This window comes from Melospiza georgiana, chromosome 8, assembly GCF_028018845.1.
Source record: "Melospiza georgiana isolate bMelGeo1 chromosome 8, bMelGeo1.pri, whole genome shotgun sequence".
Classification (NCBI taxonomy): Eukaryota; Metazoa; Chordata; class Aves; order Passeriformes; family Passerellidae; genus Melospiza; species Melospiza georgiana.
Genome location: NC_080437.1, coordinates 7,586,556 through 7,603,626, shown reverse-complemented (window position 1 = coordinate 7,603,626; position 17,071 = coordinate 7,586,556). Strand labels below are relative to the sequence as shown.

The window sequence follows — 17,071 nt, the reverse complement described above, 5'->3', positions numbered from 1 at the left end:
AGTAAAGTGCCATAAACCCAGTAATTTTACTCCCCTCTTCATGCCAAACAACCAACTTTTTCTCTTTTTTTTCTGGAGAATCAACCTATTTTAGCAGTTCTTTCACTCCCTCCTCCCATCCCCTCAACCCTGCTGCTTTTATTTCAAAGACTCAGATGATGAAAAGCATATCTAGGTTTTACCAACCACCTACAGCAAAACATTTAATAATGGTTTTTCTACCTTTGAATCTTGGTTTGGCTATACTCTAATACAGTCACACAATAATGGCCAACTTTCAAGAGCTCCTATTTTTTCTTAACACATTTGCTAAATCTGGATGACCTCCCTTCTCAGTAGCCCTTTTAACTGACAGCCTACTATATATACACATACCATAAGCACAGGATACAAAAGCTGCAGGTTCTCCAAGGTTTTACCTTAAAAAGGCAGACTCCATCCCACCATGAGGCATAAAAACTTTACCAATTCTCTGAGCACAGAATTGAAGAGAAGTAAAAAATTTGGTTTAGTTACAGAACTAAGATTTGGTGCCACTCATAATTCAGCAAATCTCCCTCCAGAGACCCAGATGCTACAACAGAACTTATTCATACAATTCCTCTGATTGTGCTCTTGGACACAGCCCTGTCACCCATCATCAGTACTGTTCATCACTTACTGGCTCTACGTTGTTTACTGACTAATACTTGAGATTATCTTTTTGGAACCTGTAATCAAACTGATTTCCTATTTTGGAACCTGTAACCAAACTGATTTCCCATTTTTCTTTAAGCACAATGAGAGGAAGATTGAGAAAGAAGTCCAAAGAATGTCTATTTTAACATCTTGTGGTGATACTTAAGGCTATGTTGATTTTTTCAGGCACACCCATTTTCAGGACTCCTACATCCCAGTCCAAATGCTTGAATTATTACAACCCACACTTGTGAGTGGGAGCTGAAAATGTGGGCAAAAAATTTTTTTTTAAAATCTTCTTTTACAACAGCAGTCCTGGAGGCTTAATTAAAAACAAAGAAGACAAAAAAAGCAAAGGAAAAAAAAACCCAAAACACAAGGGATAACACAGTCACTGGCTCAACAGCACTCAAATTCTTTGCCAAGACACAAAATTCTTTCTGTTCCTGCCTATTTTCCCTAGACACCTCCACCTCCTCCTTCCCATTAAACTAAACCAATATGTTCACACAGTTAAGCGTTCCAATAACTTGGTCAATATAAAATATTCATAGTAGTTCCAAATCTATCAAATTAGGATAAATACTCCCTCCCAACTCAAAAAGCATAAAGTCTCAGAGAACTGCAAGCACACCAATGCTGCTTCTTCCCCTAGCAACTCCCACAGGTTGTTCTCTTGTAAAAGAATTAAGAACTTAATCCTGAGGGCATTTAATAACAGCACAGTCCAGATTTCACCATATTTTACCACTTTTCCAGGTTGGAAATGTTAAAACAAGGGGGTGCCACAAACCCTGCTTAACACTTAAAATTTTGTTAGGCAAAACTGAATGAATACAGATCAGAACATATGGAGCACTTCTTCTGCTTTTCTTGATGCAACCCACAGAAGTGATAAGCTTGGCTTGTGACCAATTTGACATCTTGACAAATCAAGTCAGCTCCTCACAGAAAAAGGATCTCAACTGTTACAGTTGAGACTGATATTTGGGCAATCCAGGTTAATTTGATTATTACTCAACTCCTCTGTCACTCTCAATTATTAAAACCTCTACAATAAAGTCAAAACCAAGTGGTCTTTGCTACATCTATAACATAAAACACAACTAGCATCACAAGTGATAAATGAAAAAGTCTACTGGCAACTCAAGTTGCCACCACCCTCTGTCATCAAGAAGTCAATGATTGTGGGCCTTATAAATAATCAGGAAATCATCCAAAGCCTTTAGGAGTGAAAAGGTAGCACTCAAACTTTGAGATCAGTATTCATTTAAACTTTTATTAGAAATACCTCATTCCACTTAGCACTTAGTTTCTTAGACCACAAATTATATGCAGAGAATTCAAAAGTCAGAAGTTTAATCCATTTCAAAAGTCATTTCCTGAGTTGATACCACAGAAACAAAAGAAGTGGGATAGAAATGAAAAATACATTCTCTGTGCTGAGGGGAAATAAGTTCAGAATATACTTATAAAAGGAGGTGAATCAGACTGCTGAGCACAATCCTATGGTTAGGGTCACAAAACCCATTAAAACTCCCTCAGTGATACTAACATACGTAGTTTGCACCTCAAGCATATTGTGTTTCAGACAGAACTTTCAGTGTTCATCCCAACACTTTTTGTTTCTATCATCTCCTTCAAGGTCCTTACCCTTGTGTATCTTTAAGTCCTCCCCTAGGTTTGCAATTCAGTTATTACATCATTTTTTCCTTTGGACTCCACAGAACTCTGCTCACACACAGCACCTCACAATGCTGTTATACAGTAATTGTATAATGACAGTATCTGTCTTTTCTACATCATTCTGCCTCCTTCCTTTATTAATGCAACTTACTGGGATTTTGGTTTCAAAGACTTCAGACTCAGCTACAAAATGCCAAATCCCACTTCTGATCATACTTAGAACCTGTCACTAGCTACATTAAAAAAAAAAAAAAGGAAAGGTGAAAAAAAAAGTAAAATTCCATTTCAACCTGCCACCTCAGAGTTTTATCCCTGGCTATCCTTCATGTTTGACAGACAACTGAGAAACTCCAACAGAGCTACTTTGCTATACACCTCAAAAATGTCTCCTACTCTCCTCTGTCAGAAGATTTCCCAAAGGTTAGGCTGCAGGACACAAACAATACATCATTATAAGCTCATTCCAGCTCCTTGTCACTCTGGATTTCAGAAACTCTGTAGCAGTGACAATTTTAGCCCTGAGTTTGCACAGTACCTACCACAGTGAGGTCTTGGTCAAAGAGTGTCCTACAAAGCAAACAGAGTTGCATGGATACAGAAACCCTAATCTCAGCAATTCCAAAACAGACCTGGCCAAAGTTTATCATGCAATACACAGTCTATTTACCCTGGAACATCTCAGTCTTACCTCCAGACAAACAAAATCACATACTCACAAGTCCATTTTTGAAGTTAACCACCCCCAACCCATCAGATCACCTTCAGCAAAAATATACCACTACTAAATCAATTTACTGCCCACAGAAGCAAAGAGTCAACAGACCTATGCAACCATCTACCATTACCAGAAGCAGCATTTATATCTTTTATTTTTAAATGAGAAATCAGTAGTTTCAGTAGGTTTGATCTTCACAATAAAAATAAAAGTTATTAGTTAGCTAACTTGATCTTATTTCCTGAGGGAAAGAAGGTTTGGAGTATTCCAACTGTGAGGACTGGACTAGATGATTATGAGAATCCTGAAATACTCTAACCATAGAAAAATGCAATAAAGAGATAGGGTCTAAGGAGAAATTCAAATATAGCTCATCATTGGGGTAGGTAGAGTACAAAAAATGGTAAACAGCACTTGGTGCTTTGATGCTAAACAGACTCGGGTGCTAAACAGGATTGAGTGCTTTGCACAGGATGACAGAAGATTAAAAGCAGTGTCAATAATTTTCACTCATGTATTCAGAAAGATCTCAGTCTGATATGCTATTTTAAGACACCTTCTTCCCTGCATAACTCTTTCCATTGCCAGTTTTCTCTTGCTGGCTACCTTGGTTTGATATTTCTAAAATTAGAAGCTGAGGAAAAACATAAAGCACAGCAAGATGCATGGGGATATTATCTAACAGCACATCAACAATGCCTTCTAGTTGGAATGACTGTGATATTTAATGATAATAAATTGTTTAAAGACTTCCTTGCAAATTACTTTTATACACTGCGACCTGTAGAAAAATTTTAATTGTATTCTTTTCCTCAGGAGTGCATTTCCCACAATGCACATAGACTTTAACTTAAAGACCACTGCAAGCTCAGACCAGTGTCACAGGCTAAACACCCTACAAAGTTTGGCATGACTGCTAAAACAGGACTTCATTTTCTTCCAGACTGTTAGTAAATCTTCCAGATAGTTACTAAAATCTTGCATTAGAGTATCTGAGTAAGCAGTTTCCATTTTAGATAATGCCACTAGTGGTAGAAAACAGATAAAAGGATTGCACAAATTAGAGAAATAGATTTCAAAGCACGACTTAAGAGCATGCACTGCCCCATGCCCATGGCTACTGCTCCCCACAGCACCCTTCACCACTAAAGTGCCACAAAGCACAAACCCCACCACCTCAGCTCTCCCAATCAACAAAGCCAGTAACACACAGCAGAGGAAAGCCCTGCACACTCCATTGCACAAACACTACAGCAGCAATTTTCAACTCCTGTTGCAAAGCAGATATATCTGTTTTCTTATTCAATATCTCTAGTTTTTATCACCACAAGTGCCAATACTAGCAGGCAATATATCATCACCACACAAATTTATTACTTTCTACTATTATTTCTAGGTGTGTGTATAATTACACACACATATATAAATTTTTTTAAGCATGTTTCCCAGTCAAGATTTCCTTATGAACTTTCAGCTACTGACAAATTTCAGAGGATCTGGATGTTTCTGGCCACAAATGGATTTCTTATGAGGCTTGCAAAACAAATGACTTGAAAATCCACACAATGTGCTGATGGTGAGCTGGCTGCTTGCCTAATAGGCAGGCCTGCAGCTCCAAACCTCATGTTGCCACTGCCCAGCTGACAGGCCCAATAAAGAAAGGTATGGAATACTGATGTGGTGAAAAAACACCTGGTATTAATTAAAAGTAGCTTTCAGCAAAACACATATTTAAGTTAGACATCACTGTTTTCTAAGGCCTAAAGGAAAAAAAAAAACCACCAACTTCTCCACACTAAAGAAAAAGGCTAATTCTGTAGCCTCACTGGTTCAGACATTAAGATTGATATTCACACTTGAATAGCCTGAAGGTGGATAAAGCTGCAGAAAGAGTTTGCACTTTACCAGACATCTGATAAACTAATCCCCTTCAAGGCTACCTGTCTGCTTGAGTTCTCATAACTAAAAGAATTCAACAGCAGCTTTTCTTAAAATCTGAGATTAAAAAAGTCAGCTGAAAGGGAAGTCAATCAAGCAGCACATATTCAGAGAAAATGTGTGTGCATTAGCACAGACACACTCAAAACCACTTTTCTGTGTGCCACATGTAGTCCAAACCTACCACAATATGAGGCACCATGTCTCTCTACCATAATGTGTTTTAAGGAAGCAATTTCCAAGACCTAACTTTGCAAAATCTTTCCTAACTCCCAGACTTATGCTCCTGTGTCATTATCCAGAGTACTCAGACCACCAGCCTATAGTTCTCTATCCCAGAAACCTACAATTCTAAGTGAGGTTTGAGCTCAGGCTCTCTGTCCCACACATGCAGTCCCAAAAGAGCAGCACATGCCTGCTCTGTCACAAGCGAGTCTCCTCTGCAGCCAAGAGCTGACAAATAACAAGCAGATACAGCTAAGTCCTGGAAAGAGAAGTAAACAAAGCAATTAAGAACAGCCACACAAACCCCCTCAGTTCTACAACTGACATAAGAAATACCAAACTGACAGCTTTAGGAACAAGAATTGCACATGGCCCAAGCTGTAATTAATTACACAGCAATACCAGCTTCATGTCTCTGCTCTGACCTTAAGTAATCAATGCTTTTTGAGATTTCCTTCTTTCCTGAGCTTAAAAAACCACTAGGTTTGAGTAAAGCTATCAATTCAGGTACTGAACTTCAACACGTAGACTTTCCTTGTTTACAAATTTCTTGATATTTCTTTGTGCTAGAGAATAGACCCAGAGCAGCCAGAAGCCTCCCAGGAAGGGATACTGCCTTTTGTGCAGACAGGAGGAGCCTTCTTTGTGTCAACTTACATCAAATTATGTGTGGGTTTCTGCATTCAAATAGAGTCCTCTCTTCTTTCCTTGCCTCCTCTGTTGACTGATCCATACCTTCTAGTCTATGATATGTCACAGCACACGTCACAGTTGAGATGGCCACAAAACACAGAAAATCATCCAACAATTTCAGAAAGCTTCAACCCACACACAGTAACACCTCACCAAGCCAGAAGGCTTCAGGTCTCTGCTCATCTTGTCCTTCAGCCCAAACTTTTATGCCTTCACGTTCATGCATTGCACCTGTGTGCCCTCTGCTCCCTTTGGTGATTGGTCAGCACACCCCACACACCAAGGCTCATTGCTTTCAATGCTGCTCCCCTGCTTCTCACAGCTGTGGCCCATTGGGGATGAGCTTCAGCCACAGCCCCACTCCCAATGTGCCTGCCTGGTCTTTCCATAGGAAGTCCTGATTAAAGAGCTCAAGAACTGATAAAATTTTTCAGGTAAAAAAAAAAAGGAAGAAAAAAAGAAAAGCTCTTTTCCATTCTTTCCTGCCTCCAAACACTAGCTGACTCAATCCTAAGACTGAATGTCCTTATATTGTCCTCTTCTTAACTGAGGACATATTTCCTAAAGTGCAGACCAAGACCAAAACCAGACTTCTGTAAAAAAGGAAGGAAAAACATAGACATAGAACTAATTGGTTATGTCAACTGAAGCCTTCAACTCTTTCAAATGCACCAGTAAACATTGCTGGAACACAGGTTCCAGATACCTGGAAATGGGTAGTTACCATAATACAAAACACATCTTAGACAAGAACCTAAGAGGGTATTGAATGCAGTCCTTTTACTTCAGCCAACAAACCTAGGAACCCTCTGGAGATACAAACTTCCTCCATTTCAGAGGAACCAACTGAAGAGCCCTATTAAATTCTACCATTATTCTAGCAGAAAAGAGATACATGGGCAAACTTAACACTTGTATCCTGTGTATCACATTTGAAACTAAGCAGCAATCAATTCTGCCATGTTAGTGAAACATGAGCCATGCTCAAATGCATTTAAAAGTTAAAATTAAAAAAAAAGTTTTAAATCAGATATCTGAAAACTTACTGTCAAAAATTTTTGACAGGGAAAAATATGCCAAGGTGTATACACACACATCTCACTTGAGCTGAAAAGGCAATATTAGAGAACTCAAAAAAAAAACCAAACTAATAAAGTAAGCAGTATCAGCAAGCCATTTTCTAAGCATCAACAGAAAACCAAATCTTTTAATTCCAAATACAAAAATCTTTGCAATCATTTACTAAAGTACTACACTCAGTTTTAAAAGAAACCATCTGATGGAATCATAAAGTTAGTCAATGAATAATTTATTAAACAAGCTTTTTCATTTTCTATAGTCCTAGGCCTGACTCACTAAATTGAAATCTTGTAAAAGCAATCAGTAACAAAAGAAATGGATTAATTTAGACTACATACTTTTAGAGGAAAAAATACTACAAAGTAACAAAGCACTTGAAACATTTTCAATTTATAAAAACAAATTGAACTTTCTTTAAATGAGTCAAAATGTATTATCTCTTCTAAAAGATCACACAGAAGGAGGTAAGTACACAGTTACACAGAAAAGCTACCTATTTAATTGAGAAGTGATCATGACATTATCTAAAAATATTCACGTATCACATTCTGACCTACATACAAATTTTAAAATATGACAATATATAGGAGGTTCAGGTGTATTTAGGACAGCACACCTGAATTAACAGTTAGCAAGCCAGAAATATTTCATTATCATCTCCACATTGTTTTTTATCTTACTCACTGCTTAACTGCTATTAAATAGATTACCACCAAGGTCTGACCATCATCTGGGTATACTAAACACAAATGCACCTGCATTAGACAATTTTGATACCAAACCTAAAAAGAAAAATCAATTATATACTCCAGTGAAGAAATAAATTATAATTTTTTAAAATTTAATACTAATTTATAATGTTACCTCATTTCCTGAAAAAAAAAAAAAAATTGAACTCTACAATATTAAATTAAATCTGTTCCGAACAACCTGCAGAAAGGGAATCATGTGAAGATACACATCTTGGTGGAGATGAGCAAGATAAGCAAAAAAAAGATAAGCAAAAAAACTGCACTCTTTGGAATAATCTAGTTCAAAGAGACATTTATTTGGACAGGGTTGGTAGGGACTGGCAGAAGAGATAACTCCTTTTCTCTTGGGTTAAGAAACAGTGAAGGAAAATTGCCACATTTATAAGCTCCAGGAGACAAATATGAAGTCACAGAGCAGAGCTAATAAAATCCTGAGTGCCATGCAACAATTATGAAACAGTCGTGAATGGTGAAAAAGGGGAGACCGTGGACTTGTACCTCACAATGCAGGGACCAAAGCATATCTGAAACAACAGAAGGGAATCCTGACTGTGATGCACAGGTGAAGCCTGACCCTTCTTTGTCACAGGCTTTTGAGAAGTTCACAGAGATTCAAAAAGATTTCCCACTAATTCATTTATGAGAACCCAGGAAGGGCTACAAACCTCAAAGTCCTCAGCTGGATGAAGTCCCTGAGCTCCAAATCCCTCTAACACAACACTGAGGAAGTGCAGCCATGTGCCAGAATTGTAGAGGTGTGACAACAAAGCATCACAATGGCTCTGAAGGCCACAGCACCTCATTCCATTGAGTCTTCAATTATAACAGCTTTTGTACTTTTGACTAAAATGTTGACAACTAGACCACTGTTAGTTCCTAACTCTTTAAATCTCACCAAGAGTCTACAGCCTAAAACTCATTAACCTGCCCCCTAAAAGCTGCTTGCACCATGTCTTGATTGGATGCTCTTGCTCCTGTCTTTGATGAAGACCAAGGCTGAAAAATCAAAGTCTTCAAGTTATGTTGTACGAAGAATTAGGGTGCAAGAAAAGGTTTATTTACAGATTTATGAGAAACTCCAGCCCAAGACTTCAATACCATTTCCTGGTTTTCCTTCTCCGAGATTTTCTATACTGACTGAACAGTTTAGATCACATATTTTCTATTATTACCCCAACAAGTTTCTTTGTCTGCTTGACTTTTGGGTTGCTTTGTTTGTTTTTGAAAGGTAGTAAATTTACATTCCACGTTTCAGGAAAGAAGAGAAGCCAAGAAAAACAAAAAAATAAGGAAATCAGCTGGAGGAATGTTTCAAAATTAACTGTCCTTGCCAACACTCCTCCAAAATGCAGCTTTTCCAGTCCCTCCTCACCAGACATGCAGGACTGAAGAGATTTGACTTGGACCACCTGGCAATGACTCAGCAAGTGTTCTCTTTTTCACAAAGTAATCAAAATTCAGATTTTAAACCATCATTTGATTGAAGAGCCCTGGTCCCTTAGCCAAAAACTAAAACCATGGTGAGCCAACCCAAATAATAAGCCAGCAGGGTCTACTTGAGCTACCTGCAGCGAAGCCTCGCTGCAATCATTTCAACATCTGCATCAGCTGTGGTGCTGTTCAGAATACTCAAAAAGATCTTCCTTGATGCAGAAATATTATAGACAACACTTTACTGAGTCATCAGAGGTTTATGCATTTTAACACAGATCTAGATGCTTAGGTTTCCCTCAGAGCATTTAGTTTCACATCTATTCTTCCAAAACTTGCTTTTGTAAGTAAGTCTTGCATCAGCAGACATCAAATGATCGTGTCATGCATTATTGTGAACATTTATTTCTTTATTCAGCTGAAAGAAGAAATTACTCCTACTATGTAAATAAGTACCATTAATACAACTGAACACATCTACTAGTTACTGCACACAACCCTCAAAGGTATTTAAGTCAGTTTTCAGCTTCATTCAGGCCAGGGTCCAGAGACATTTCTCCTGGACACAATTCCACCTTAAGCTGCTCCTGCCCTCGGTCTGATCCCATACCACCTCCTCCAGCCTCAGTGCAACTGCTTCAAGTGCCATACGGTGAAGGATCAGGAAACTGTTCAGGGTTAAAAAAAAATTAAGCCAGCAGTGCCACCAAGAGAAATGTCTGTGGAACCACAGTCTTCTAAACTTCTCAAAACATTGCCACAGGAGGATCAAGCTAGACGCTTTTAATGCTCATCCTGCACCTTCTGTGCCCACGAAGCTCCAAAGAGAGCCCATGAATTAGCTCAAAGCCAGTTGCTGTATGTACATGAAAGTAACTTCCTCAGGAGCAAATCAAGTTGCTTCATTCCACTTAATTCTGAAACATAGCAACAGCTGTTTTAAGTAAAATAATATTTTAAAGAAAATTACTAGAAATCAAAACACAGCAAAATCCTTGAGGCTCCTCTGGATCCCCTGCTCTCATTCTGTCTTACAACATTGAAAATCAGTGGTACACAGGTACAACATCAACTAACAATAGTAACTTCCTGGAGGAATCAATATAATGAAGCAATGCAGCATTAGTTTAGCTTAGAATTCTGCACCAGTTTCCAAGAACAGGCTGGTTACAAGCAGAGGTCTCAGTCCCTACCAGCAGGGTGAGGAGGGAAACCCTCCCTGAAGCAACATGGGACATCAAAGCCCAGAGCACAGCAGTGGAGTCACAGAGGTGTCCCTTTCGAGACAAACACTCCCTGCAACTTCAGCTGAACTTCTCAGATGATCTGCACTTACTTTTTTCTTTTCAGCAAAAGCAGCAGCAGTTTAGCAAGTCCAACTGAATGGGAAAGGCAAGCCTAATCCCAGTAAAGACTGAAGATCCCTGATGGAACTAAGAATCTCTGCAGTTCACTGATAGTAGGATTAGAAGAAGGCTGATTTTTGGCCAAATTTTACAAGGACCACTTTTAAAATACATTCTCTCTATTACTAAAGATCAGTTCTGCTGATATTCTGAACCTTCTCAAACAGGTTCAGAGATCCTGGAAGGTGCACAAGAAGAATTTCTTATAAAATATTTGCTCATTTTTTACAACTCTATGATGGCTACGCCATGTTTTCAGATAGCTCTGAAGATTCACACAAAGTTCCAGAAGAAGAAAAACCTGAGGTAATGCAAATGTGGAATAATATAGCATTTATACATAAAACATATAAAAGGCAAAAGCAATTTTTTTTTATTAAGAAAATATCTAATATCTCTTCCTAAGAGCCTCCTGAAAGATTTAACTAGAGGATAAAGCCTTTCTTTTTCCATACATGGTTCACTGTTGCTTACTTTGCAACTAGGCAACAAATTAAATGGTTCATCCCCAGCTCAGGACACCTAAACTCTCTTTGCAATCCTGACATTCAAACAAACTTTACTCAAAATCCTTCAGTGCAGGTACATTTACTTATTGATCTACATCATACTCAGGTTTCTTTCAGTAAGAGAAGTGAAGAGGGAAGGACAGAGTATAAAGCACTGAATCCTTGCAGTCAATTCCATAGGACTACTCCTCTGTTTGATCTTTTTGTCAAATTACTATGAAAGAGATCCTCCTTCCTGAGCTGTCTCTGGAATACAGATGAGGCCACATTCACAGACACAGGATGACAAGCTCAACCTTACTAGAAACACAAAAGGAAGTAGGAAGTTTTCTTTACAGCTTAGCCAAGAGGAGCCTGCCCAGCTGACACACCAAACTTCCAAGACTCTTGTTGGCATCAGCACTGATACAGAACAGCAGAAACAACTGAAAAAGGCCTAAATCTCTGTCGAATTTTGAGCTTCTCCCACTCCTTTCAAACCAGATTCAAAACACATCCTCCAACAACATTCCTTCATTCAGAGGCAGCAGTGATGTGATAAACTCTGGCATGTCTTTAGTGTCATCTCCAATAGCTGAAGGAAATAACGTGACAGGATCCTCACCAACAATTTGCTCTTCATCTTTAACCCAGATGCTAATACAGAAACACAGAATTTCTAAATTCCATTAACCACCAACAAGCTGTGCACGAGTTTGAAACATATTTATTTGTTTACTTTCTACAATAATTTTACTGAAGATTTTTCTGTGTCTTCCAGTTTATGTCAAGGCTAGCAAGTCAACGCTGCAGAGCACATACTTCAATAGTAAGGAATGAAAAAAGAAATTTCATTTTCAACAGACCAGCTCAAATGTGTTAAAAAAATTAACACATGCACTTTCTCCTTATAATACTATCTTAGCAAAAGGAGGACAGAGGACAACGTGCAGCACACGGCACTGAAAATCAATATATGGCAGGAACCAAGTGTAACCTACAGAAGTGCAATTCTGTGCCTCTGTGACAAAGACAGATCCCATTCATAAACTTGGGGAATGCAGAAGCAGGAAGATGAAAACAATTACAGTTTGTAAAAAGACTAGGTAAGAGCAGCTCCACAAACAGTGAAGGCACCTTAACTTCATCATTTAGTGAGAAACTATTCAGGGTATGGAGTACTTGTCTAAAATATATTATTTTCCAATTATCCAAAATTATTTAAAATTATTTTCATATTAAGTGTAACAGAGTAGTGTTAAATTTTCATTACATTTTGTGAACTTCCACTTTACTTTTAAATGGAGACAAATTCAGTTAAAGCACATACACAATCTGCTGATATCATCTTCAAGTGGCTTTACCAGACTTACTGAATTTTTAACAATTGCCTGTTTATAAATCGCCAAATATGAGATTCCAAAAAACTACAACTCACCAAAAGTGTATTGTTTACAGCATTATATCTTACTGACTTTACTGTAAAAATCACACAGCTGCTTCAAACTATCATTAATATTTAGGCTTTTATGAAGACAATCTGATATGGTGATTTATTGCCACAATATATTTCCCTATGCACAATTATTAGATGTTAGTCTGCCTATCAATTCATTAGAGACTACCAACTCAATTTTTATGCTGTCTTCCAAACCATGTGCATCATGGCAGAAAATCCATGCATCAATAAACAAGAACTTAAAAATTACTGAGATTTCAGGATTTTAAAATTAATGAGATATTCCTTTATTAAGAGTTGCACAGTGTATGTTTAAAAGTTTACTTCCATTTTCTCTTTCATCACCACATCAAAGTTTTGCAACCTATGGCCCAGAAAGCAATTCTTATGGGACAGCAAAGACCAGGGAGATCGTATGGCACTGACTCCACCTCCTTCCTCCTGGCCATTTCTTTACTTGCCCAGAGTTATCGCTGTAATCAGAGCAGCACACAAGCTTTTCCAGGCAGTTAGAAGGAAGGAAAAACACAGCTCCCAGTTTCCTCTAACAACACTCAGTGTGAGGCTGAAAAATAGCTATGAATTCTCTCAATGGCTATGAAACACACACACACACACAAACACATACATCAAACTTCTGTCCTTGCTTTGATTTTTAAACAAATGCTTTACATGCAACAACAATGTCCAAGAAAGATCAAGAGGTCTAACTTACAAAGCTCAGGCCATGAAAAGCAGCAAGAAAACTCCTGGATTGAATTTTCTACATTGCACACATTATACCTGTGTGGCAGGTGTTTACAACACCTGTAGCATTTCAGGATGACTAAGAAAGAGGCACAGCTTCCAAATCCTGGCATGGAGGGTCTCATGGAATGGCAAGAGCATTCATAGTGCAGGAGATCAACAGCACCCACAACCAGTGCCAGCTGTTCTCACCATGTTCCCCACTAGTGGTGAATTAATAAGAAAGCTGAGGAAGGCAAAATTTTTTAGAAAGCAGTGGGAGAAAATATACTTTGATAGTGTTCTCTTTCTTTGTAAAGAAATATATTATAAATGAGATCTTTCATATCAGCTATATTACACTCATGAAAAGTATAAGGAAAGAGTTATTTAATATACTTTTTACTTTATTTAGTACACTAATGGAGTAGGGGAGACCTAGCAAGAGGAAAATACTAGAAAATTGAGTTCTTTTCTGCTTTTTCCTACCAGGACAATAACTATGAAAATAATAATTAATTTATCTATAAAAATACAATCATGAAACAAATTTAGCAGCATATGAAAACTGGCCTCTTGATTTCCCTGCTCAAAGGTGGAGAGCAGCTAGTCCAGCCTTCAGGTCTGGAGTTCCTGATTTAATGAGTAGTTCTGTTTACAGCAGAACTAATGAAGCTCAGGTTCCTCTGGATTTGCTCCTATAAGCCCTGTGGCCCCTTAACATGAATTACCTCAGTTGCCTCTAAACCTGCCCACGTCCCCTTGAGCTCCTGCACCCCATAAAACTCCCCATTTGTCCATATATTCCCACAGGCACACACTGAGGCTTGCTCTCACACTTCCATTAATGCTCAGCTTTGTCATGCCCTTAACCCACCTTCTCATTCCATCACCTATGTCTGAATGGTGTGAGACAGACAGACAGACAGACAGACAGCCCATGCTGCAGCTGCTCTCAGGCTGGGTGCACGCTGGCTGGCCAGCTGGAGATTGCCTGGACAACACCAAATGCCATGACCTCCCTGCTTTTATGGTTTTCTGGGGAGAGTGTTCTCAGATATCAATTTTCACAGACTAGGGGAAGGCAGTCTTCCCCAAACATCTCCCTGCTCTTAAACTGGTTAAAATTGACTGAGGGGTTCACACTTACTCAGGAAGAAAAGACACAAAGTCAATGCAAATAGCACTGCCTTCCAAAGCCAGGATTAGGAGGTAACTCAGTCCCAGCCAGCTGCAATTCACATTGAAATGCCCACTGCTCCCTCCTCCTGTCCTGTGGTTCAGGGCAGCTTCTGCATTTCTCATTCATCCACTCCATTCTGGTGGGACCAGGAAAAGGCGAAATTGATAAAAAGTCAATTTGAACATTTTTATACCGCACCCTGTGGGCAGCGATGAAACTGCCAACAAGAATTACTGCTCCACTCGAGTGACAGGGAGCAGAAGGTCTGCAGCTATTCACAGGGATGGCCACCTCCAAACAACAGCCATGGAAGGATAAGGGCAGTGGTCACTCCAGCTAGGACAGAGCTAACAGAAAAACATCCTTGTCCTCTGCTGGGGGCAGGGCAGGAGGGTCATCACTGAGCAAATATCGACTAACAAGAAGCTAATGTTCATTATAAATGCAGAAAGACAGTCCAACCTGCAGAAACTACCTGTTGCTTAAAGAAACCTTATCATTTTTTCCTCTATCCACTTCTTTGTGCTTTGGGGCCAGAGAACACATAACACAAACCCCAAATGCTGCACTTTAGAGAGGGCAATGATGTTCCAGTACTACTGCACCTCTTCAGACCTAGAAATTATTTTCAAGACCCCACAGAGCTTCCAGCACTCCTAGGTGACTGGGAGTGTACGTACATAGCATAATGCAGTGCTGTGCAGCTCTCCTCAACACCAGAAGGAACATGGCCACGTTAGCACTGCACTGCACCCAGGCTGAAATGCTGGAGCATCCATCCTGCTGCTCAGGTGCTTTGGAGCTATGCAAATGGTGCTCCACTACAACACAAAAGCACACCCTTAGTCATCGTCGTGCCTCAAAAACCAGCTGAAACGTGACAGTTCTTCCTTGAACTACCAAGGATCGTAACAGAAAGAGCATCTGAAGAGAAAAACAGACACCAAAGTCAAGAAGAGGAATAAGTTTTTACAATCGGCAGCATGCATTTAGCAAAACAGACACAGCCCCTGAAATGCCTTTCTCTCTTTATGTCAGCTCTGCCCCTAGAGTTTACAAATTATGGCTCTGACTTGTAAATGTTAGTAAATACCTCCTCAAACCTTACTCAGTGTTTCCATAACTGTATATAGATTCTAGAGACTGCCCTGCAAGAATAACATCCAAAACAGGTTCTAAAAATAAAGTGTTCTAGACGATTCTCACATATAGCCAAAGGCTGAAAACACAAACCATTTCATAAAGAAGGGCATGAACTTGAATTATGAGATTGATTCCAAGGGCTCCGTGGATTATAGCTGGAGAATGGGAAAAAATCCAGAACACCATGCCAAAAAAAAAAGAAAAAAAAACAACAAAACCAACCAAACAACCAAGAAAACTAGCCCAGAATATAGCAAAAAAGTAGCATCTCAAGTCCACTTTCTGTTTTTGAAACAAAGCCTAAAGTCTGGAACGAACAAAAACAAGAGTTCTTAATTCTGTGGTTCACACTTGGAACTAAGCAATCGATAGTCTCTAATACCAGGCAATTGTTTGCCTGATGAGTTTGTAAAAAAGGCAACATTCCACCCCGATCAGTGCCGGGCTGTGAACGCCTCCCCCTTGCCAGCAGCAATATAGACTGCCCAGCGCAGTCCGGTGATTCCTTTTTTCAGCCTACGTAATGCCCATTTACATAGTCGTGATATTTTTAAATGTGTTTCCAGAAGCACTAAATGACATAAAAACATGGCAGGAGACAAGCACAGAGGTAACACAGCACTCCTGTGACTGCGGAATTCACGAACAATATAACGCCGAAGTCCGGGGAGCACAATAAAACTCCATTTTCCAGATTATGCATTCAGAACACCAACCCAAGGAAACCTGGCCGTGTTTCCCCCCCCACAGCGAGAGTGTGTCTGAGCACAACAGAGCACACACATATCCTGGCTCCTTCGCTAACCTACACGCACATTCCTACACCCCTTAGGAAAACACTGACAGCGGGCATGAAAGGAAGGGAAACAATGACATTCTTTTAATAACAGCGTTCACCAGCGCGCCGGACCCAGTCGGACAGTGCTACGCGGCGGCAGTTCCTGCATTCCCCTGGATCAGCCGCATTCTCCCCCGCTGCTCCGGGGGCAGCCCGATCGTGCCCCGCTGGCCAGGCCGGGCACCGGCCCTGTCGCCCCGCGGGCCGGGGCACGGAGCGGCCGCGCACGCCGCGAGGATCCGCACCTGGCGCCAGCCGTGACCCCCGGCTCCACGTCACTGTGCCCGGCCGGGCGCGGGGCCGTGTCACGCCGGGCCCGCCGCCCCCCGCCGCAGCCCCCGGGCCGGCCCGAGCCGCGGCTCTTACCGCCAGGTCGGGGCTGTGCGAGTCCCGCTGGGACACGGCGCGGATGACCCCAGCCCGCCAGCGCCCGCTCTCCGGCGGTTCCTCGCCGCCCAGGCACAGGAACCGCTTCCCCACCAGCTCCGGCCGCGTCTCCACCGCCATGGCCGCCGCCGCGCAGGCACCGCACCAGCCGCCGAGCCCGCTGCTCTAGGGGCCGCGCATGGCGGGCGTGGGGCGGGGACGGGCGCGGGGCTCTCGGGCTCGCAGCGGCGGGAGGGTCGGAGC

The 17,071-nt window shown here is 40.6% G+C and overlaps 1 protein-coding gene across 2 annotated transcripts in view; it reads right to left on the bottom strand.

Annotated features, from left to right (window-relative positions):
- The window catches only part of JMJD1C (jumonji domain containing 1C), a 158,683-nt gene extending 141,727 nt beyond the window's left edge, over positions 1 to 16,956 (bottom strand). For both annotated transcript variants that reach the window (XM_058028794.1, XM_058028795.1), the window contains exon 1: positions 16,808 to 16,956. In XM_058028794.1, the coding sequence (XP_057884777.1) occupies positions 16,808 to 16,948 (141 nt within the window). In that variant the 5' untranslated portion in view covers positions 16,949 to 16,956. The remainder of the gene's footprint in view (positions 1 to 16,807) is intronic.
- Between the last annotated feature and the right edge of the window lie 115 nt (positions 16,957 to 17,071).